The sequence below is a fragment of the Brassica napus genome, chromosome C7, assembly GCF_020379485.1.
Source record: "Brassica napus cultivar Da-Ae chromosome C7, Da-Ae, whole genome shotgun sequence".
Lineage (NCBI taxonomy): Eukaryota > Viridiplantae > Streptophyta > Magnoliopsida > Brassicales > Brassicaceae > Brassica > Brassica napus.
Window position 1 is genome coordinate 52,705,346 of NC_063450.1, and position 24,326 is coordinate 52,729,671.

At 38.3% G+C, this 24,326-nt stretch overlaps 2 protein-coding genes, 1 non-coding gene and 1 pseudogene across 5 annotated transcripts; 2 read left to right on the top strand and 2 right to left on the bottom strand.

The window, feature by feature from the left end:
* Window positions 1-2,687: 2,687 nt before the first annotated feature.
* Window positions 2,688-7,833, top strand: LOC106453554 (transcription factor MYB3R-1). 2 transcript variants are annotated; one of them, XM_022707099.2, is made up of 12 exons: window positions 2,688-2,969; window positions 3,259-3,411; window positions 3,534-3,588; window positions 3,780-3,837; window positions 3,961-4,055; window positions 4,195-4,298; window positions 4,383-4,511; window positions 4,602-6,162; window positions 6,375-6,586; window positions 6,682-6,796; window positions 6,900-7,118; window positions 7,486-7,833. In XM_022707099.2, exons 2-12 carry the CDS (start codon window positions 3,350-3,352, stop codon window positions 7,603-7,605), a joined length of 2,730 nt encoding a protein of 909 aa, XP_022562820.1. In that variant the 5' UTR covers window positions 2,688-2,969; window positions 3,259-3,349; the 3' UTR covers window positions 7,606-7,833. The 2 variants fall into 2 exon arrangements, with proteins under 2 accessions (XP_022562820.1, XP_048619273.1); XM_048763316.1 differs by having other exon boundaries at window positions 2,965-3,156.
* A 62-nt stretch (window positions 7,834-7,895) lies between these two features.
* LOC106411032 lies at window positions 7,896-9,772 on the bottom strand (annotated as a pseudogene).
* Window positions 7,896-11,172, bottom strand: LOC111207840. The gene is made up of 7 exons (XR_007326360.1): window positions 11,008-11,172; window positions 10,648-10,924; window positions 10,515-10,571; window positions 10,336-10,438; window positions 9,420-9,766; window positions 8,983-9,049; window positions 7,896-8,727 (listed from the first exon to the last, which is right to left on the bottom strand). It is a non-coding gene; the product is annotated as a PGR5-like protein 1A, chloroplastic (transcript).
* An 8,703-nt stretch (window positions 11,173-19,875) lies between these two features.
* On the top strand, window positions 19,876-24,161 carry LOC106410735 (TOM1-like protein 9). Of its 2 annotated transcripts, none has more exons than XM_013851319.3 (10): window positions 19,876-20,182; window positions 20,616-20,694; window positions 20,793-20,891; window positions 20,964-21,077; window positions 21,237-21,397; window positions 21,839-21,920; window positions 22,106-22,191; window positions 22,490-22,687; window positions 22,772-23,208; window positions 23,319-24,161. In XM_013851319.3, the coding sequence occupies exons 1-10, from the start codon at window positions 20,082-20,084 to the stop codon at window positions 23,897-23,899; spliced, it is 1,938 nt and encodes a 645-aa protein (XP_013706773.1). In that variant the 5' UTR covers window positions 19,876-20,081; the 3' UTR covers window positions 23,900-24,161. The 2 variants fall into 2 exon arrangements, with proteins under 2 accessions (XP_013706773.1, XP_013706774.1); XM_013851320.3 differs by having other exon boundaries at window positions 19,877-20,182; window positions 23,322-24,161.
* The last annotated feature ends 165 nt before the right edge of the window (window positions 24,162-24,326 follow it).

A 24,326-nucleotide genomic window follows, 5' to 3' on the forward strand; every position in this document is an offset into this window, starting at 1 on the left:
AACCGGTGAAAAACTATAAAGAGTCATTTACCGATGCAAATGACCTAAAGTGTAAACATGTATTAATATTTATATTTTACTATGCAATTTTCAAAATCAAAATTATATATTCAAAAAAAAAAATCTGAAAATTATAAGAATCTTTTTTAAAGTATCTCAAATGATTTTGAGATTCCCAATGACACACTTTATAAATATGCATTAGTTACTGATAAACTCAAAAACATGAATTAGTTCAAGCTTCAGATCTCTTTTTAAATTAATCGATAAAGTTTTCCCTTGGAAGAGTCAGAACAATGAGGTCTTAATCAAAATAAAATATAAAATCCAAATTTTATAATACAAAAATATTAATAATAATAATAATACAATAAGAAAAAGATAATCTAATTTGTATCGTTGTATTGGAAAAAAATTCTAATTAATATGATGTGTATCGTTGTATAAGCAAAATATAAGCAAGAAACACTATCTTTTTCTTACTCTATTGTTAGCATGATGTGTATCTTTGTATAAGCAAAATATAAGCAAAAAACACTAATTGTCTTTTTTTCTTATTTTATTATTAGCATGATATGTATTGGTGTAGGGGAAGCTTCTCTCTCTCTCTTTCTCTCTCTGTTTTGTTACTCATATTTCCTCTGTTTTTTCCTTTCTCTCTTATAAATATTATTAAAGTAAAATATAATATAAATTTAACCATAGTATTATTGTTAATTTTTTTAATTACTTTCAAGATAATGATAAATTATTAGCTAAATCATAAAAATATTTATTATTAAAATTATAATTGAAAATAAAATATAATTAAACCTAAAATTATGGAAAATATGACAAATTAGCAAATTCACTTTTAAAATAATATTTATTGCTAATACTATATATCTATATTTTGCTAATATTTACTATTTTGATAATCATAAGCAAATTCACTTCTCAAATCAGCAAATCAACACTATATATATTATTTACTATTTATTATTTTTTGCTAATATTTTGCTCATATTTTGCCAAATATTGATTTGGCTATTAATTAATCAATCAATTATTGATAAACATTTAGTGTTGAAAATAGAAAATATTGTTTAATCAGTACAATCTATAAATATGTACCGAATTTATCTTTAATTATTATCGTGTTGGATTTGAAGTAATGAGTGTTGTGGGCTATATTTTAAATGGGCTCAATTAATTTTTTTTTTAACTATTTTGAAATTGAGTTGGAGAACAAAGTGACACCACAAGAAAATCAAATCTTATGGACTTATAGCAAAGTACTAGTGTCTAATGCAATATAAAACTAAAACAAAGGATCAAAAGTAGAAAAATAAAATAGAAATCATAAGAATTATAGAGAAAAAAATAAAACTTGATCAAAAATTATTAAGCAAAAGAAAAAGAAAACTAAAAAAATTATTAATAGTAATTAGATAAAAATATGTTTCATTCATTAGTACATCAGTATTCCCAACGGAACACCGATGATAGGTGGAGCAGCCAGATCGTGTGGTGGAGCCGACGGTGAGGGAAGCATGAGATGAGGAAAGGCGCAGTAATCTGGAATGGAGCAGGATGATGAGGAAGCATGTTTGCGTATCGGTTATTGAGAATCCAAGTCACCGTTGCGAGGTTAGGAGCTGACTTGTTCATTTTGAGTCTAGCTCTGTGCTCTCTCGTCGCCATGAATAGAGGGAAGACGAGAGTTAACACAATTTTGGAGCACGGGTTTTGGATCACCTCCTCGGTGAAAGCAATCGTGATGGAAATCAAACTGTCTAAGGCTCCGAAATCGTTAAACCGCATTTTCCGTTTGAGTACAGTGATGACGTGGTAAATCACGAAGAAGAACCCAACCGTAGCGAGCCAGTCGGCTAGATGCGACGCTCCTTCCGCTATTTTAGCTAGATTCTTCGCCAACGCTACCACCACCCATTGTAGAATGGGCCGAATATTTTTTAGAATACTCATTGTAGTATGGGAAATTGAGATGAAATGGGAAATGGAAGAAGCTTCTAATTTATACAGAAAAATTACTTTTGAGTAGTTCGTTAGTTAGCATTGCGTTAGTTTACATGCTTTTACCTAACACATCAGTCTAGTTCATTGATATATCTTCTTGTTGGAACGTGCCATTCTAAGCACATTGCATCTACTTATTTAAGCTGTCTTTGTCAAAGATTATAGTCTTATCACTGGTGCTAGCTCTCCAATAATTTAGTTTAGTAAGTCAAAGATTGGTAAGTCAAGTGCCAAATTCTGTTTCTTTCTTGTCCTAGTTTAGTTTTCCAAGGAACTTAAGGATCATACCAATGTTATGTTTTAGCTGCCGTACTGTATGTTTGTAGTCAATATGGTAAAACTTTTAGTTATTATTATCTACCTGTTGTGACTTGTTGTGATGTGCCATAACTAGAAATCAGCAATCAAGTTTTTAGTGGTTGCTATTTTGCAAGTTTTGTTATTTTGGGAAAGTTTTATCTAGAAAAATACTTATTCAGAAACTAAAAACAAGTACTATTAATTACAGAAATTGTTCCTCCAACATCACTGATTACTTGAGATGTTTCCTTTAGTTAATAATGAAAAGTTTAGTTTGACTTAGTCCACCACATATTTGTTTGGGTTATTCTGCATATTTTGAAATGAGAGATAGAGGAGGAGTAAAATAAAATAAATAATATAGGCGTGGAACTTTAATGGGAGAGTAGATAAAATCAACGGCTCAGATCATCTAATCTTCCTCTTATGATCGATCTCAATTCAAATTCCGCCTGCCTCTCCATGTTTGATTGAGGAACACCTTTCTCTCTCCTTTCTCCTCTTTATAATCGATTTGTCTTCTTCTTCTTCTTCGTCTGGATTCATCGTTTTGATTTATATTCTGGATTTAGTGGATCTGCTGCTTCTTCTACTCTGAGCCTTACTGTGGATTGATTCAGATGAGAGCATCGTGTCTCCCTCTTCTTAAGGTCTCACCCACACTTCTTCCTGAGTTATAAAAATCCACTCTTTCGAACTTCTCTTGTAGTTTGTTTCGACAAAGTTCGAAGCTTTGTTGTGTGTTTGGTTGGACCCAATCTCATCACCTGAAGTTAATTTCTGCCTTCTTCAATTTCAATTTGTTGCATTTCTTCACCGTTTTGAATTTTAGTTTCTGTGAGTGTTTACGCTTTTCGCTATGTATTGTATCTGTAAGCTCATGCTGATTCTTTGTCGGACTGTGTTTAAATTTATGTTTTTTTTTTTTTTTTGTTTCAGATCGTAGGCATTATTGTGCTAGGCTTGTTACGACACCAAAGACACTGGCTTTGGGTTGTGTTGTGTTGTATTGTTGTTTCTCTTGCTAAGTATGAAGAGTGAGATGAAAGCCCCCACTATTCCACAAGAAGGAAGCAAGAAAGGGAGTCACGGGTATTGCTTTTCTTCTTTCCTTTATTTTTTTCCATTGTTGAGGTTGAATTGCTCGCATTCAACAAGACATTCTCAGGTTAATGTTGCAAAGTCTCTTTGTGATGTGTTGAACACTTTCATAGGAGGCCATGTGGTCCTGCAAGACGATCCACCAAAGGACAATGGACCGCTGAAGAGGTGAGTTCCTTTGTCTATCTGATTCTTTGATTCTTCATTTATTGTGGATTTTCAATCAGAGATGTATCCTGGCACATTTAGTTTGTTGTACAGTTCGATTTAACTAGTTGACATTTGCTATCCTTTGGGTGTACTCAACATTTATCTCCATGAACTTTTCTGTTACATTAATCCTGTTTTCCCTGGACCAGGACGAAGTTTTGTGCAAAGCTGTTGAGCGTTTTCAAGGAAAGAACTGGAAGAAGATTGGTAAGTCAAGTTACCAAATCCTGATTCATTCTTTTCCTAATTTTTAGCAGCCGTGTTTATTTGTAGTCTTTGATGAATATGGTGAAAGCAATGTGTGATTTTTATTTGTTTCACCTTTTTCAGCTGAATGTTTTAAAGATCGGACTGATGTCCAGTGTCTTCATAGATGGCAAAAGGTCTTGAACCCAGAGCTTGTGAAAGGCCCGTGGTCAAAAGAGGTGATTTTTTCTAAATGTCATGAACTGCGTTATATATGCTTTACTCAACTTTTGCTCCTTGTGGTGGTCGTTTCGGTGTCGTACATGTTAATATCTGTGATGTGTTTCATGACATTTTATTTTTTCGATATTTTCAAAGGAGGATGACACAATAATTGCTCTGGTAGAAAAATATGGGCCAAAGAAATGGTCTACTATTTCTCAGCATTTACCTGGGCGCATAGGAAAGCAATGTAGGGAAAGGTATACACATAATCTCTACTTCCTTTGCACTTGTTACTTTGTTTGGTGGTTAGATGCACATAAACAATATTGTGGCTGATGTAGGTGGCATAACCATCTTAACCCTGGCATTAATAAAAATGCATGGACCCAGGAAGAGGAAGTGACCCTTATTCGTGCACATCAAATTTATGGGAATAAATGGGCAGAGCTAACTAAATTTTTGCCAGGAAGGTAATATAATATGTCTCTTCCATTTGTAGTGATATGACAGTATTTGCTGACCTGTGTCCTGAAGATTTGTGGTCTCTTATCTTTCCATAGGTCTGACAATTCAATAAAAAATCACTGGAACAGCTCAGTTAAGAAGAAACTAGATTCATACTACGCATCAGGTCTTTTGGATCAGAGTCAAAGCTCGCCACTCATTCCTATCCAGAACAATTCCATAGCTTCATCTTCCTCGTGGATGCACAGTAGTGGAGATGAAGGTAATTTCAGGCCAGGGGCTGATGCTGAAGAATCAGAATGCAGCCAGGCTTCAACTGTTTTCAGTTGTTCACAGTCGACCAATGATTTATTAGATGAGGCTAAACCTGCAAAGGAAGAATTCTACATTCCTGAGCTGCCTTCAGGAACAGAGCAGCAAATCTCAAACTCTCCATCTCATGCAGAATCGTACTACCCTTCCTTTGAAGATGTTCTCCCCGAGATTTCTTGTGAAGCAGAATCCTCAAAGGAGTATCAGAATCATAATGGTTTAACCGAGGTTAGAACTACCGCAGCTACAGAGGATCACTTGCAGGCTGTATGTAATAATGATAAACAGGACCGTGATCTCGACTGTCCTCAGTTATTGGGAGATGAAAAAAATGAAGCATGCCAAGCTTTTCAAAATTCAGTCAGATTAACTGATCAACCTTCTATGCCAAACTCGGATACATGTATGCATCCACAACCTCAAACTTTGATCACGGACGAGGAGTGCTGTAGGGTTCTTTTCACAAATACTACGGAAGATAGCGGTGTAGCTTCTAATGCGCAAGGTCAGAACTTGGTTGAACCTCAAAAGGGCAAAGGATCTATTCCAGCTTCTGAAACTGAAAACATTCCAGCTTTATCCTGGCATCCTTCAAACTCTAACGATTCTGTTCAAGATTGTCACCTTATTGAAGCTACTGCATTAGAACGTAAAGTGGATACAAATGATAGTTTCATCAACACTGATGGACATGTAACTTCCCATGGAAAAGATGATAATGAAGGTATCCCAGACCAGCTGGAGCCGTCTTATATTCCCAAGGATTCTTTGAAGTTAGTACCTCTGAATAGTTTTACTTCTCCTTCTAGAGTGAATAAGATTAATTTTCCTGTTAACGACAAGCCAGCTGAAAAAGACAAAGGATCTCTTTGTTATGAACCTCCACGGTTCCCAAGTGCAGATATTCCTTTCTTCAGCTGTGATCTTGTACCATCTAATAGCGACGTACGGCAAGAGTACAGTCCCTTTGGTATCCGCCAGTTGATGATGAATTGTGCAACTCCATTAAGGTTATGGGATTCACCTTGTCGTAATAAGAGCCCTGATGTCATGCTTAAAGATGCTGCCAAAAGTTTCAGTGGTACACCATCCATCTTGAAGAAGCGGCAGCATCGGGACTTGATGTCACCTGTGCTTGATAGGAGAAAAGAAAAATTGCTGAAAAGTGCTGAGGCTTCCTCCTTGGCTAAAGACTTTTCACGCTTAGATGTTATGCTTAATGGTTGCAGTTCCTCTATTTTGTCTGAACGTCCTGACAATAGAAATGAACATGCTTCCTCTTCTGAAGCCAAAAAGGACCCAAAGGAAACCTTGGAGTCAGGAGGAGTAACTTCAGCTAAAATTGTAAGTCCGTCTTTTTTACTCTACATGCTTTAACGTGCACTGTCTGGTTCATTGATATCTCTTCTTGTTGGAACGTGCCATTCTAAGCATATTGCATCTAGTTATTTAAGCTGTCTTTGTCAAGGATCATAGTCTGATCGCTGGTGCTAGTTCTCCAAAAATTTAACCTTACAAGCTTTAAACTCTAAATGTGTTGTTTTCCTCTGCACCAGGACCAAGAAACTCGTAGAAGTTTGGTTTACTGTAATGATGTTGAGATGCAACTGAGTTCTCCTGATAAAAGTGGATCGAGACCAGATAACAAAGTGAATACAACTGCGTCAGAACCTCCATTCACTGTAGACCCTATTCCTTTATCAGCAATCGCAGGAAATAAAACCAACAATGCAGAGAGTAGTTTTGATATTATTGAAAACTGTAGCATGTAAGTTTTACCTTTCCTCACCTGATTTTTCGGTTGATTGATATATTTGCTGGAAAGTATTATTCTAAGTTGTCTTGGTTCCACTCGTTTTACAGATTTGATGGAACTCCGTTCAAACAACTTCTTGATACCCCATCACCATGGAAATCCCCTTTACTCTTTGGTTCTTTCTTGCAAAGCCCGAGGTTGCCTCCAGAAATTACATTTGAGGTAATGTGAAATGGAATAACTATGAATGAAACTAGTTTCTGGATACCACTGAAGCCCCTGCTGATGGACAAATATTCTTTGTTGTTTTTTCTTTTATTTTCAGGATATTGGGTGCTTTATGAGTCCCGGAGATAGAAGCTATGATGCCATAGGACTGATGAAGCACTTGAGTGAACACACAGCTACGGCATATGCAGATGCTTTGGAAGTCTTGGGTAATGACACACCTGAAACAATACTCAAGAAGAGGCAGCTGAACAAGTCTATTCAAGGGAAAGAAAATCAGCACTGGTCTCACGATCAACTGGAGAACCGTTCCCAGGTAACAGCTGTCACAACATAATTTCCTTACAAAATTCTTAATAAGTTTGGAACCGATGAACTCTTTTATTCAATTCACCAAAGAATTACACCATGGAGGAGTCTCCAAACTCTCGACCATTGCACAAACCAAGACTCTAGGCAAACCCTTTAGCTCTCAACTACCTGTAAAATATGTTGCTGACAATGCTACAATTCACTGCTCAACCACTAGGCTAGTTACAAGGAAACTTTGTCAAGTCTTTCTTCTGTTCTTAGTCTAACTTAGTGTTCAAACTGAATCTGAACTGGTTGAGAAAATAGTATAGCAGTTTGTGTTTGAGTTAATAAGTTGACTTGCTCTGAACCAATTCTGTGTGGGAATGCAGGTGGAGTGTCGCGCCTTGGACTTCAGCGATTGTGGGACACCGGGGAAAGCAAAAGTATCCTCGGCTTCTCCAGGCGGCTACTCGAGCCCCTCATCTTACCTTCTGAAGAGTTGCAGATAGAAAAGGCTGCGTTTGTTGTTGATAGAGCTCTGAAGGGACATTCATTCTCCCCTTCAATTTTTTTGATCATCCCATATATGTACTGTATGTCTTATTTTCATCTCCTCTCATTAAATTTTTTCTTCTTTGTAATGTGTGTAGATCTTTCAACTCTGGACATGATACACTTGCTTAAATAGCGAAAAAAAGATATTTGTTCTCAATAAATTAACTTTTACATTGTATGAATTTCAAACACTGTTGAACGTCATTTTTTGGCTTACTTTAATGTGAATATATGAAGGTTACTGTACGGTCAAAAGATATTTGTTCTCAATAAATTAACTTTTACATTGTATGAATTTCAAACACTGTTGAACGTCATTTTTTGGCTTACTTTAATGTGAATATATGAAGGTTACTGTACGGTCAAAATGTACAGTTAGGCCTACACTCCAACTTCAAGATTCCGAAACCAATGTAAAAGATCAAAACAGACGGTGGACTGACCAAACCCAGTTTTGATGATACACTGTATGTATATCTACAACCTCAACACTCCTACTGGCTACTTGCTCTGATTTATCTTCTGGATCCACAATCATCTCATGATCAGTCCAAGGCAAAAATTTGGTGAGCTCAGTCTCTGAAGAAACCATCTCTTGAGGTGACTATCTGTCTTTGTTACCATCATACCAAATACTTCTTCTCAAGAATCATGATCTTTGCCGGCTAGAAAGAGTATGCGCTGTTACATTGGGAACTTCATTGTAATACTAAGGTTCGTCTTCTTCATCAGATGATAACAAAGATTACCCATCCATGCTTTAAACCCTTGGTTCACTCGTCTTTCGACATCTGGTGTGAATTCCAAAGGATTAGCTTCAAGCATCTCCAAGCCCTGATGATTTCTGTTCCCAAACTCTCCTTCGTCAATAGTTAAAGCGTCTGCTCTTCTCCTAAGGAAGAAAGCAGTTCCAGCATACAAAATTACCAAACCCCATGAAGATATCTCGTAGCACCAAAACAGTGGCACAGAACAGCTGCTTCCTAGTGCCAGCAGGCTTGAGCCGAGAAATATAGCGAGGAGACCGTAGATGATAGCAAACACAACATTCAGGATTGACAGGCAACGAACCCCACCTGTGAATTTACCAGAGACAGGATCAAGAAGATCAATAGCCTATTTGAGGTCCAAGCTTAGTGATAAGAAACTCTAATGATCCCAGAGTCTCAAAGGTGGAAACATCATAACTAATAATAGCACATGAAACAAGACTATATGTACCATAAATTTACAAGAAAAAGTTGGTACTGAAAACGAATGAATCTATTGCACGCACGCATTGAAAATATAAAACATAATACTATAACAGAGAGAGAGAGAAGAGAGTATACCTCTTCTTGAAGCACAATAGTTATTTTCAACAATGACGGTGAGGAGCCGAATAAGCCACAAAAATTCCTACAAAATAACGAGAAAATTAAGAAAACACACCACACATTTATGAAAAGATTGACAAAGACAACACAAAGGACAAACTGTAGAGACATTTGGTCACTGAAGATAGTAAAGCACTTGACAAACGTTTCCATATTGTTAGAGTCACTTCTTGAAGGACTAAAGGAAAAGATATAATAGATGGGACTCACCCTACAAGTTCACTAAGAGCTAGAACCAACCAAACGTAACAACAATCATTCAGGTTTTGAGGACACAACGATCAACTCTAGCTTAAGCATTGCTCATGATCAAATGGAGCCAGTAGCAAAACACTATTGCAAGCCAACCTCTTAAGATATGAAACTTCAAAAAGCTAGAGAGTGACACTCACCTGCTACAAGATAAACAGATGACACTAAGAAGATCATCATCGACGGAAGGAACACAACCATCCAGTAGAAATCCACAGTCTCTTGATCCGTCAAGTAAAAAGCACCTGGATACACATCAGAGTTGCCATACATATTCAAAGGCTGTAGCTTTACGTCGCCGCAGAACGGCCTCTTCAGAACATTCGAAGGAAACACAATTTTCAAGGTGAAGATCGTGCAGTGAAGATGACAACGCAAATGAAACCCACTGTCGCTGAAGCTTAATCAAAGCTATATCTTCTTCCTCCCTGAGGCTCTCGCACTCCTGCTTCGGCATAAACGCCTGATGCAACGCGTCTCTGATGATCTACATTGAAGAGTTTTAAGATAAAGGTAGGATTTTTCTTGTTGGGGTTTGATCAGGAGCCCTAAATCTCAAAGCTTTGTTGAAGAAGAATCAATGGAACGGAGCATGAGATTGAGAAATGAGGAAGAAGGTGATGGAAATAATTATGAATAGACCCCATGGAAATAATATATTACAGATAGACCCCAAATGTTTATGTTAGTTACCCAATTTTTCCTTAAGAATGGTAAGAGCATCATTATCCATATAACCCCAACTGAGTTTCTTAATGACTTGTTTAATAATAAAAGTTAGTTAAGAAATTTAGTTAAGAAACTTATAAATTTTGTGTTCCATTGGAGGTTTCTTAATTAAGAATTCTTAAGGAAAAAAAAATACCACACAAGCATTCATCACATTCATCACTATCAACTAAAACGTGTCCTAAAACAAGCATTAATCACACCTATATTCACTAACAACAATCTAACTCTAACCAGCATTCATCACTATCAACTACTATCCACATGTGAACGCAATAAACAAGAAAGCAAGACAATAGAATTAAGTTAAGAGCAGTGGAGTTTAACCTTGACAAAACTGGCACCAACATTCTTGACTTTGACCTTGAATTCAATGCTTTGAGTAATGGGTATTTGTTCCCCAACTTTGCTTGATCACAACATTGCTTTCCTTCAAAATCAAGACTGTAAATGAGTATTTGTATATGGAACAAGCTTTGAGTAATGGAGCTTTATGTTGTCTCTACCTTCTTACTACCTAGACTGCACCTTGGACCCTCACACACAATCTCACTACCATCCATCTACAGAAGCAGAAAGAATCCTTAAAAACTGAAGCTCAGAAGAATGAGGATATGTGTATTTTGAGTGGAATAGAACCTTAACTTTGAGTTTGAGCTGATCAAATTCTTCATCATTGAGGATCGGATTTCAACACAAGCCATTGAAGCTTCCAACAATCTCTGTTCATCAGAACATACTGTTTCCTTTAACCAAACCAAAAATGAAGCCTTTACCCTAAGAAACCAAAAACAAAAATAATAGTTGATTACTTACAATGACAACACTGATTCCTTCCCACATCAACTCTTCTCAGCCTTGTTGATGCTGCAATACGGCATGATGTTTCTATCCACATCTTCTCCTCCCACTTAACCTTAAAAGAAATACCAAAAGATTCTCTAAATTCAGAACTTTCAATAGTAAAGGCTACAACTTTTGGAAAAATAAATTTCAGACCTGATTGCTCTGTGGTGGTTTTTGGAGGCAACAAGAAGATTTTTTTCTCAAGGAAACAGTTCTTCCACAGCTGAGCAGAGACCATTGAGTCCTCCACGACGAGAAACAAGTGGTGGGTTTCCGAGAAACGGCGGAGAAAAGGGAGTGGATGGCTCTGATCTTCATAAGAGGGAAACCAATTAAATTTTTATCAACAGAAACAGAAAGAAAAGATCTGCCTTCGTCGGATTCACCGAGAATACATCGTTCCTCTTTCTGAGAAACTGAGAGAAGAAGAAGAAAAAGAAAGAAAACAAAATAAAGAGAAAAAATAAATATCAGTCTCAATCAAAAAGAAAATGATAACCTAGCTCTGACGGCGATGAAACGGGAGATCTAGGGTTCAATGTTTTCGCGACGATGGGAACCGGGGATTGGTACCGGAGATTGGATCGGTCCGTTCAGGAAAGATCAGGGTTGTGCGACGGCGTATCAGGGCTGCATCTCGGGCCGATGGGGATTCGATTTTGGTATTAGAAAGGGGATGGGCGGAATTTTAAGGAAAATAAAGATTGGGATCGAAGGGCGACGGATTTCGGCTATCACTACAACAGATTGCTCAATCAATACAGGTTGTATAATGGATTGCGATCCTTTAGTCTTTTGCTTTTATTTAATTGGGAGTGATCTCAATTATATACGGAGGATATGGGGTTTACGGTTTTTGGAGAAAGTAAGATTGGCAGATTTCAATTTTCAGGGATACGAGATCGTGGGAGTTTATTGTAGGATGGTGAATATGGAAAATTGGGCACTATATAATAAGATGGAAGTCACCTTTCGTTGGAATATCATTCTTATCTCATCTTATTATAGTAAAGTTCTAAAGGGCTCTCTTTGTGGTGTTTTAATGGCGCAGAGTAATTTGTTGAGTAATGGTGAGGAGCAGAGGAACGGGGACGGCAAGCGGAAGAGGTTGAAGATTTCAGTGGCGCATTTCGACAACTCTGCGCTTATCAGAACCTATTCCAAAACTCTGATTGGACGGTGCATGAATCCCGTGGAACAAGAGATGAAGGCTTTGTTTACAAATCTCCCGAAGATTTGGAAATTGGAAGAAAGGGTTACGGGTAGTGACTTGGGCTTTGGCAAGTTTCAGTTTGACTTCATGACGGAAGAGGAGCTTGACGCTGTGTTGAGGCAGCAACCATATCACTTCGACTACTGGATGCTGGCATTGGCGAAGTGGCAACCAAAGCAACTCAAGGATTTCCCTTCGGAGATCCCGTTTTGGATCAGAGTTTTTGGTCTTCCCCTTGAATTTAGGACCGCTCCTACTCTGGAGAGTATTGGTGGTGCTTTGGGGAGAGTGGTGGATGTAGATGTGGTTCAAAACCGAGTTCAAGTTATAATTGACGCTTTCAAAGAACTATGCTTTGAAACGTCGATAGATTTCAAAGGAGGAGAATTCTACGAGGAAGAGGAGGTGGCGGTATCTCTCCGTTACGAGAAGCTCTTCGGTTATTGCAAGGGATGCGGGAGTCTTTGTCACAAGGAGGAGATATGCCCTCTTGATGAGAAGAACACGAAGGCGGAACCAGAGAGAAGGAGGGAGCATAGAGAAGGTAATGGGGGATGGACTGATGGCGTGAAACATGAAGAGCGAGCTCGGAGCTATAAGGGTGTGGTCATTAACGGCAATACGGCCCAACAGAACAGAGAAAGAGATTGTAAGGAGTATTATGGAAAGGGCAAGGGAAAGATGGGGGAGGCACCTGATTCTAAGTGGGTGAAGGTACCTGAGCGGGGTAATAGGAGATCTTATAACCACCACGGCAACTACAGAGGTAATGGGGAAGGTTCACGGGTTAAATCTACATACCGTGAGGCTGTTCCAGTTGTGGGCTCTGGTACTCAAGGGGTGTCGACTAAGACATATCCACTGCAACGAAGAGAAGATCAGGGGCAGCATCAGGATGTACATCCGGCACGTGAAGAAGGGGAGATCACGATGAATGAAGATGCTGATGCCACATTGCCGTCTGCAGAATTTCAAATGGAACTTGCTAAAACCCAGGCGGAAGGATCGGAGGTGGTCGTGGAGGCTATGGAGGAGGAGAAGAATTTACTTGCAGTGCAAGGATTGATGGAGAAACATGATGAGCCTTTTGACGATATTGAGATGGAAATTGAGGCTATTAATGCGGCGATGATGGCGAGTGGTGTTGATTTGGAGGCAGAGGAAGAGTTTCAAACTCTCTCAGAAGAGGAGTTTGAGCAAGATTCTGAGGCTCAGATAGAGAAAGTTCTTCTTCAGAATGCCGAAGAACCGGTGGCTGGTGATGCGCACATCAATAAGGAGCTGGGGACAGGGGAGGTGGCGACGAGACAGGGTCACCGTAAGAGGTTATTTAAACCTAATAACAGCACTGCAGGCAGTACTAAAATGAGAATGGCGTCTGCGCTTCTTTCACCAAGGAAGAAAACTGCAGCAGCAGCAGCTAAGGTCGGGACTCGTCATGGAGACAATACCAAACCACCGGAGAGCAAGGGACCTTCAATCCCGAAGCCGGTTAACTTAAAGTTCTAAGGTTTATGGATCAAATCTCATTTACAATGAGAGTACGAATAAAGGATTGGGTTTATGGGGGTGAAGCTTTCATTTTATCATTAAAGTTAATTTTCTTTGAAGTTTTATTTGGTTTCATGGGTTTGGGGGTAGTATTCATTGCTCTGTTTCTCTTGGTTCTTATTGAGTATTGGAATAAGAGTGGTTTATTGAGTTCCTGGTATTCTATTCAAAAATACGTGTTGATGATTTCTGGCAAAAGGGTTTTGTGGAGGAGGATTTGGAATTGTGGATATCATGAGTTTTATTTTGCTCATTCCCTTCTTATTGTACTAAAGTCTTTTGAAGACAGGAACTTTGATATATATGTTTGTAGATTATTTTATGGGAACAGAGGTTGGTGGATTAACGGAGGATGGTGGATTAACGGTCTAATCTTGAATCGGTGGTTAGGTTTATTTATATGTTTACATAGGCAGGGTTTAGTAAACATGATTTTCTTTTGGTGGGAGCTAGTGAGTATACAAAGCTTGTGGGTTCAAGATGTAATCAGGAGTGTTGAAAACGCTTTACGTCCTCGGTGGTGCGGAGTTATCTGTGGGGTATTAGTTTATTTGGTAGTTGAAATCAAAGGCCACGTACATTTAGGAAATCACTATAATGCATTTGATTATGTACGTATTATGCATGTTACTATTTCTTTGGTACATGTAATTTGGTCTACGTGGAACAATTGGAAACTTGAAAGTGGAGTGGTTTCAAATTTTATTCGTCTGAAGGCGATTTGGAATGTGAGGATGCGAGGTTTTATTATTTCTTTACACGAAATAATTAAATGTATGTTTTTAATATATATCACCTCAATATATCAATTAGCAGGAATAATTATGAATGTCTTATTTCTGAGCTTGAGGATTAAGTTGTCAAGTATTGTATTTGAGCGACTGTACGGATGTAGCGTGGAATGCAAGTATCAGCATAAGGGGTCCAGATGGTTTGTTTGGGCGTCGGTAGGGATGGGTGCTTGGTACTGTTTTATTGGGATTATAAAATGGATGGGTATCTTTAAACCCAAATTTTGGGCTCGAGAGAGCAATACAAGATATTATTATATATATGAAAATTTTAAGCTGGAATTGTAGAGGACTTGGGAGTCATTGGACCATAAGTTATCTTCGGGAGACATGGCATAAACACAAACCGGATTTTTTATTTTTATCTGAAACGAAACAGGAGTTCGAGTTTGTACAAGGGTTTCAATCACACTTTGGATATGATAGTGTGATTACTGTGGATCCTAATGGGAGGAGCGGTGGTTTAGCTCTTTTTTATTATAATGAGTATCAGGTGAAGATTTTATATTCTAGCAATAGAATGATAGATATTGAGGCGGTGGTTAAAGGAAAACAAGTCTTTCTTACTTTTGTTTATGGGGATCCGGTGCCAAAACTAAGAGAACAAGTATGGGAGAGACTAACCCGATTTGGTTTGGCAAGATCAGAACCTTGGTTTATTATTGGGGATCTAAATGAAATTACTGGGAATCATGAAAAGGATGGGGGTTCTCTTCGTTGTGCTACTTCATTTATCCCGTTCAATAATATGATAAGGAATAGTGGTTTACTAGAATTTCCGGCTCGAGGAAATACAATGTCTTGGCAAGGAAGAAGGGGCAAAGGGAAAGGAGCAGTGACGATCAGATGTCGTTTGGATCGAGCTTTGGCAAATGAGGAATGGCATACGCTTTTCCCATGTTCTTATACAGAGTATCTAAAGATGGTGGGATCTGACCATCGCCCAGTGTTGGCTTTCTTAGAGGATAAATTTATAAAGAAAAGAAGGGGGCAATTTAGATTTGACAAAAGATGGATTGGCCAAGAGGGTCTTATGGAGTCGATTGTAACAGGCTGGACGGGGAGTCAGGAAGGACAACTAGGAGATCTTGTTACCAAAATTACTAATTGTCGCCATGAAATATCTACTTGGCGTAAAGATAATCAACCATATGGAAAAGATAAAATACAGAAGCTTCAACAGGCACTTGAAGACGTGCAAATGGATAATAATCGGTCTCAAGAGGAGATTATTGAGGTTTCTAGGAAATTGCAGGAGGCTTATAAGGATGAGGAGGAATATTGGCACCAGAAAAGCAGGAATATGTGGTACTCATCTGGAGATCTAAATACTAAATTTTATCATGCTTTGACGAAGCAGCGTAGGGTTCGTAACAAAATAGTGGGTCTTCATGATGAAACAGGTAACTGGATAACAGATGAGAAAGGGGTTGAGAAGGTGGCGGTTGATTACTTTGAGAGTCTGTTTACGACCACGGATCCAACGGAATTTGATAGTTTTTTGGAGGAGATAGTACCATCTATTTCTCCCCGAATGAATCAAAATTTGCTGCGAATGGCAACGGAGGAAGAGGTCCGACAAGCTTTATTTATGATGCATCCAGAGAAAGCGCCAGGACCGGACGGGATGACAGCTCTTTTTTTTCAGCACTCATGGCATATAATTAAGAGGGATGTGGTTGAGCTGGTGAACAATTTTCTTCTCACAGGAAATATGGATCAACGTTTAAATATGACTAATATTTGTATGATTCCGAAAGTAGAGAGACCCACAAGGATGACGGAATTACGGCCGATAAGCCTTTGTAATGTTGGTTATAAGATTATCTCGAAGGTTTTATGTCAACGATTGAAAATTTGCCTACCAAGACTGATTTCGGAGACACAATCGGCATTTGTGGCGGGTAGGTTAATATCGGATAATATACTTATCGCGCAGGAAATGTTTCATGGACTGAGGACAAATAAGTCATGTCAGAACAAATTTATGGCAATCAAAACGGATATGAGTAAGGCATATGATAGGATTGAGTGGAAATTCATTGTGGCACTTTTACACAGAATGGGATTTGATCCTCGATGGGTTAATTTGATGCTGGAATGTATCTCTTCGGTCCAATATAGGGTACTTATCAATGGGCAGCCACAGGGACTTATTATTCCTCAACGAGGTCTACGGCAGGGGGATCCTCTGTCTCCGTATTTATTCATTATGTGCACTGAGGCATTAATAGCGAATATTAAGAGGGCAGAGAGAGAGAAACAACTTACTGGTTTAAAGGTGGCGCGAGCGTGTCCAGCAATCTCTCATTTGCTATTTGCAGATGATAGTCTATTCTTTTGTAAGGCAAACAAGGAGGAGTGTCAAACTATTCTTAGGATTTTACAGGAATATGAGGCTGTCTCAGGGCAACAAATTAATTTCCAGAAGTCCTCAATTCAATTTGGGCATAAGATTGAAGAATCAATTCGTCAAGAGTTGAGAGATATTCTGGGAATCCAAAACATAGGAGGCATGGGATCCTATTTGGGGTTGCCAGAAAGTCTTGGAGGGTCTAAGGTACAGGTTTTTGGTTTTGTTCAGGAACGTTTGAATAATAGGGTTAATGGATGGACATTCCGATTTTTTACTAAAGGAGGAAAAGAGGTAATTATTAAATCGGTGGTGACGGCTTTGCCCAATCATGTTATGTCTGTTTATCGGTTACCGAAGACTACAGTTCAAAAATTAACAAGCGCAGTTGCTCGGTTTTGGTGGAGCCCAGGAGGAAGTTCTAAAGGTATGCATTGGAAATCATGGGATAAATTATGTGAAACCAAAGATAACGGTGGGTTAGGTTTCAAGGATCTTATGGATTTTAATACGGCAATGCTTGGAAAGCAACTATGGAGACTGATGGAAAAACCAAATACTCTATTCTCAAGAGTCTTCAAAGGACGGTATTACAGGAATGCTTCACCCCTGGAACCGATTCGTTCTTCTTCTCCGTCATATGGCTGGAGGAGTATCATTTCTGCTAGATCTCTGGTTTGTAAAGGACTAATTAAACGGGTGGGAACAGGTTCGTCTATCTCTGTATGGAATGATCCTTGGATCCCAGCCACTCGCCCGAGACCAGCAACCAAAAATTTCCCCAACTTTTATCCGGACCTTACAGTGGATTCCCTCATAAATTCGGAATCTCGCTCATGGAATTTACAGGTAATTAGGACTCTTGTGGATCCTGCGGATGCGAAAATAATTGAAAGTATTCCTTTAAGTAGGAATCAGTTTGAGGATAGGAATGGATGGCATTTTACTAAAACTGGAAAATATTCAGTCCAATCAGGCTATCAAGTGGAACGGATTTATCCGGATAAGGAAAAACCACCAGTTTTTTATGGCCCTACAGTGGATATACTTAAAGCTTTCTGTTGGAAAGTTCGGTGTCCCCCAAAAATAAGGCATTTTTTATGGCAACTTCTCTCAGGATGTATATCGGTAATGAAAAACCTCAAGGCAAGAGGGATAAATGGAGATACATTTTGTGCTCGATGCGGAGAGCCTGAAGAATCAATTAACCATGTATTTTTTGAATGTCCACCGGCACGCCAAGTGTGGGCATTATCCAAGATTCCGTCAGCTCCGAATTTTTTTCCTACTTCTTCATTGTTTGCTAATATGGATCATCTATTTTGGAGAGTCCGGCCAAAGATGGATGATCATCAGTTTGCATGGATTCTATGGTATATTTGGAAAGCTCGAAATAACAAAGTTTTCAGTAATTTGGATATGGATCCGAGGGATACTCTTCAATTAGCTGAAATAGAATCATCACTTTGGGCAGAAGCACAGGTGGGAAATGACCCAACGAGAGGGCTTTCGGTACCGATCAATGTTCCCCTAGTGACACAAGGTCGATGGTGTTTTATGGATGGTTCATGGAAGGATAAGGATACGTTCTCAGGACAAGGCTGGTATAGTACTTTACCAGGGTTTGATGGGCTGCTAGGGGCAAGGAATGTAAGGGCATGTCTTTCACCCCTTCATTCGGAGATAGAGGCGTTGATTTGGGCAATGGAATGTATGAAGAATTTAAGACAGTTTCAGGTAACGTTTGCAACGGATTGTTCTCAATTGGTGAAGATGGTTTCGGAACCAGAAGAATGGCCAGCATTCGAAAGCTATTTGGAGGACATAAAGCTTCTCAAAGGAAGTTTCCTCAACTCTGATATAGTTCATGTACCTCGGACAGCGAATCTTCGGGCAGATAGTCTAGCACGCAGTGCTAGGAAACAATCGTCCTTTGTCGTTCACATGGATGCGGAGTTACCGATTTGGTTTACAGAGTCATCATGAGTCTGTAAATTCTTTGCTGTCAAAAAAAAAAAAAAAAAAAAAAAAAAAAAAAAAAAAAAGAGAAAAAATAAATAAATTTATGTTTCATTGTGTGTTAGACACGTGTGTTTAGAACCCTTCTAATAATCGGTGTCCAAACTGCTCAATTAAGGATCGGTTACAGTTTAATTATTTACTTTTGATTTAAATAAATCAGTGATTTTGTTTAAAACCCCTCATAAGAAACTGCAATAAAGATGCTCTAACAAAACAACTAATTAGTGTAGATTTTTTTATATGGGATAACGACAAAAAATGTAAAAGAAACTAATATAAGAATATGAAAATGATAAAAGATTAGAGAAATAGGAGAAGGAAAATTATTGCAAATTAATTTAACATAAATGTATCAAAAGGTTTGGTTCCCTCATGGTATCATGTGTTGATAATAAAGCTGTCCACTAGTTCTTTCTAGTAAAGATAAACAAGTTAAGCATTGGACCAACCATAGATAATGCTTAGCTTTAGAGTCCTGATTAATCCACTATGAGGCTACATTAACACTGTTATTATTTATTATTCCATAATATAACTACTTTTCAAATATACGTAAGTTGTTATTAATTACATTTTTCTGACAATAATATTTAAAATAAATAAAATTATTTATAAATTCAATACAGTTTGCAATTAATTTTCATTTAAAAGTAAATATAATCTGCATTGAAACGGTATAATCCCCACTTTGTATAACAAAAAAAAAGAGGTAAAATGACACTTATTATAAAATACGATATTAAAAATAAAAAAAAGTGTATCTTTATTATTTTAGATTCCCACTCCCACCATACAAAGTGTGGTAAACATCAATCAACACTCAAAGATATGAATTCATCTTTTGAGTTCCAAAAGTATGTTTGTTTCATTGCTTTCTAAAACCAGAATAATTGGATTTGAAAACATTTTTTTTTAGCTCTCAAAAAGGTAAAAAATAACTAACATTATTCGGATAGAATAGTGGCCGTGGGATTCAATTGGACGGTCAAACCAACGGTCCGATGAATAGCAGACCTAACCATTATCTTGTCTTTACCTCTTCCCTTTTGGGCTAATTCGTAAAAAAAAAAAACAGAAAATATAAAATAAAACATTCCGAAAATTAAAAAAGATAATTCGAGAGAGAGAGAGAGAGAGAGAGAGAGGGGCGTGAAATCCTGAGAGAGAGAGAGATTCTTGGCCGGAGTAATCTCTTGCGTGATCTTTCTTACGGCTCTGCTGATTGATAAAAGCTTTGTTGTTGAATTCATCTCATCTCTTCTCTTCTCCTCGTTTGAGGGGGTCAAAAGCGAGGAAGATGGTGAACGCTATGGTGGAGAGAGCGACGAGCGAGATGCTGATCGGACCTGATTGGGCTATGAACCTCGAGATCTGTGACATGCTCAATAGCGATCCTTCGTATGCTTGCTTGCTTGCTTGCCTCTCTCTCTCTATGCTTCTTCGAATTTTGATTTGCTTTTTTGCTTCTTTTGTATTGAAAACTGTTTTTATCCATTTGAATCTGTGATTGGTTTCATTAGGCGTTAATGTGAATATAAGCTTCCCTGCTGAGTTTGAACTCTGTTAAAGTCGACATGATTAGTGTTTGTTCTGTATAACAAGTCTTTCTTGGTCTGTGTATGGCTGTCTGAGTTCGCAGCTGATTGAATTTGAAATAGCTCGTTGAACCTAATAATTCATCATTTATAGGGTCTTGTTGTAAAAGATGGGAACTTTTTTTCTTCTTTATATGATTTTTTATTGCAAGAAGCATACAACAGGGTTACATAATTGATTTTTACGAACCTGATGGATCCTACATAATGTTTGAAATTGGTTGATGTTTTTGCAGGCAAGCAAAAGATGTTGTGAAAGGAGTCAAGAAACGGATTGGTAGCAGGAATCCGAAAACTCAACTTCTTGCCTTAACAGTGAGCTCCAAGATCATTGTCTCCTTTTTTATTTTTTCCTTAATGGCAGTTTTATGATAGTATTCACTCATCATGATGCATTTTTTTTATGGTGAAAGCTTCTTGAGACGATAGTGAAGAACTGTGGTGACATGGTTCATATGCATGTGGCTGAGAAGGGTGTTATTCATGAGATGGTCCGGATAGTTAAGAAAAAGGTAAATGTACTTCGAAATGGATTTAAATCTGTGTATCTCTCTCTAATTCAATGTATCTATTGATGCATGTAGCCGGACTTCCATGTCAAAGAGAAGATCCTGGTTCTTATTGATACATGGCAAGAGGCCTTTGGCGGTCCTAGGGCAAGATATCCACAATACTACGCAGGCTACCAGGAGTTGTTGGTATGTCTAGTGAAATTGTTCGATGTATTTCCTTTAATAAAGTGTTGCTTCTGATTCTGGATGTCCATATGTCTCTCATTAAGATCCTTTTGTGAGTTCTGATAGAATCTCGTCCACTACTCTTTCCTAATCACCAGTTTTAACTCCTGTCTCTTTCAGCGTGCTGGGGCTGTGTTCCCTCAGAGATCGGAGAGATCAGCACCTGTGTTCACACCTCCACAAACACAGCCTTTGACGTCTTACCCTCCAAATCTTCGTAATGCTGGACCTAGTAATGATATGCCTGAAGCTTCGGTAGAGCCAGACTTTCCGACACTGAGGTAACTATCATCTGTTGCAACGTCACTGTTTTTAAGTTAACGAATTTTTAACAAATCGATGGAATATTTTGTTAGGGCCAGTTCCAACGTCCTGTAGTTATTTGACAAAAATATTTAAGATATGTTTAGCTACTTTTTGTACTAATGAAACGTATTAGAAAAAAAAGCAGGCGTACTTGTAAGCCTAGGTATAGAGTAAACCGAAGGTGAGACAGTGATTAGAATCAAGAAAATAATTACAGCCAAGTAACTTATCTTTAGTTTTTGTAAAACACATGTGTAGTAATAGAGTTTCAGTTTTTACTGTAGGACATGTTAGGAATGTATGCTAGGTCTGCAAGTGTTTACTTTGCGCCTGTTTGCTTCTTTATTTAGGGCGTAATCGCATGCCTCTGTTTATTCTCAATGTTTATTCTATTGTATATCAAAATTCTTTGTCAGTTTGTCGGAGATTCAAAATGCAAAAGGTCTCATGGATGTGCTTGCTGAAATGCTGAGTGCATTAGAGCCGGGGAACAAGGAGGTAACACGATTTAGCTGCAGACAAAAATAACTACCTGTTTGCAAGTGCTGGCGTGGTGCAAAATATACTAGAATAAGAAGAATATTTTTGGGATTGTTATTTGACTGCGATTGTGGAATTTAATTATTTTTGCTTTCTACTTAATTATCTAGGATGATCAATACTTATTTTTTGGATTTCTTCAGGACCTTAAACAAGAGGTGATGGTCGATCTAGTGGAGCAGTGTCGTACATACAAACAGAGAGTGGTACATTTAGTCAACTCAACTTCGTAAGAGCTGCTCTTTCTCCTACTCTCTAGTTACATATACTTTTCTTTTTCATGTTGATACTAGTTATATTACTCTGAGTGCGATGAGATCTCTCATTATATTATGTTCTTATATGCATACATATTGCCAGAGATAATAGTGTCTGTGAATAAAACAACCAGCGTTGAGTCTTCAGTTTAATACTGACTTCACCCTTAAGATGTATCACGTAGAATACTCCAGTTGATGAGAATTGAGTTTATGCTTTAGAGCATAGCTTTCTTGTAATCTTCTTCACCTCACAACTTTGTTATCCAGGGACGAGTCTTTGTTAAGTCAAGGCCTGGCGTTGAATGACGACTTGCAGCGGGTCTTAACCAGTTACGAAGCAATCGCTTCTGGACTTCCTGGACCTTCTGTTCAAATCGAAAAGCCAAAGTCTGAGACAGGAAAATCTCTTGTAGATGTTGATGCCCCACTTATTGATACTGGGGACAGCAGTACTCAGGCTAACGGGTACGTAAGACCACACTTGACCGGGTAAAACAATTTGTCTTAGTAAATAGCTTCTGATTTGTACGATGTCCAATTTTTTTGCAGAGCTACACCAAGCACTAGTAACGGGATTCTAAATCAGTTGGCCCTGCCTGCACCACCTGTAACTAATGGTTCTGCCAATTCGAAAATAGACCTCCTCAGTGGCGATGATCTCGCCCTTGTTCCTGTTGGACCTCCTCAACCAGCAAGTCCGGCCGCATCAGATCAGAATGCACTTGCCCTTATTGATATGTTCGGAGAGAATACCAATAGTCCGAGTCCTGCAACTGCACCAACTGGTAATTCAGCTCTCCCGAGTAGCCCTCTGAATCCTCAACCAACTAGTCAAGCTGGAGAAGCTGGATTACAACAATCCAATGGATTTGCTCCTCCAGCGGGTTATTCACAGTTTGAGCAGCCATCATACGGACAAGGGGCCTCGTCTCCTTGGAATAGTCAGCCTGCACAGCACTTGCAACAACCACAACAGCCATCTTACGGTAATATCATAAATCATAGGCTTTAACTTATTTCACTCTTTTAGATTCGAGAGAACTAGCTTAAGTGTATCTCATGTATAATCATTATTTGTTCTGTTTGTAATGCATAGAAGGTGCCCAAGACAGTATGGCATTTCCACCTCCCCCATGGGAAGCTCAGCATCAGGACTTCAGTCCCACTGCAGAGTCAGGAAGTCCATTTGCTCCTCAAATGCATCCAACACAAATTGGCTTCTCACATGCTCAACAATATCCTCAAATGCCCCAAAACAACAACAGTCCATATCCTCAAATGCCTCAACCCGGTATGTACATGCAACAGCCAATGCCAAACCAAGCTAATCAAGGCTATCCACCCCAACAACAACAGCAGCAGCAGATGATGATGGCTCAGTTCTATGCCCAACAGCAACAACTACAACAACAGCAACAGGCGTATGGAAACCAGATGGGAGGTTATGGATACGGTTATAACCAACATCAACAAGGAAGCAGCCCATATCTGGACCAGCAAATGCATGGCATGTCCATCAGAGACCAGGCGTCGCATCAGGTACCAGCATCATCGTCTTATCTGCCTCCAATGAAACCTAAGAATAAACCAGAAGATAAGCTATTTGGGGATCTAGTTGACATCTCCAAATTCAAGCCTGGTACAAAACCTACTTCCGGAAGAGCTGGTACCATGTGAAATTTACTCATGATTTATGAGTATTCGTCTCTCTGTTTCTTTACTCGGCTAACTCTCTTTCCTTCGTTTTTCAAGATTTGATCAATTGATTAGACCCTCTTGTGAGATGCATACATACATATATGTTATCGTGTTCCTTGCTTATAAATTTGCTGGTGATTATGACTGGGAATGGATTTGTATATTTGTTGTAGAGAACTGTTTGTCCGGAGATTCTATTTTCTAGGACATTGTTAATCCATTTGTTTTTTCTCAGACATTATTTTATTTGATTGTTTCCAACTTTCCATTGGCAATAAAGCTCAACATGAATTTGAGAGTTTCGTATATTATATGAATTATGTGTTGTTTATGTAATTTTTAATCAAATATACGGTAAAACTTTATAAATTAATAATGTTAAGACTATGATATTTTATTAATTTAT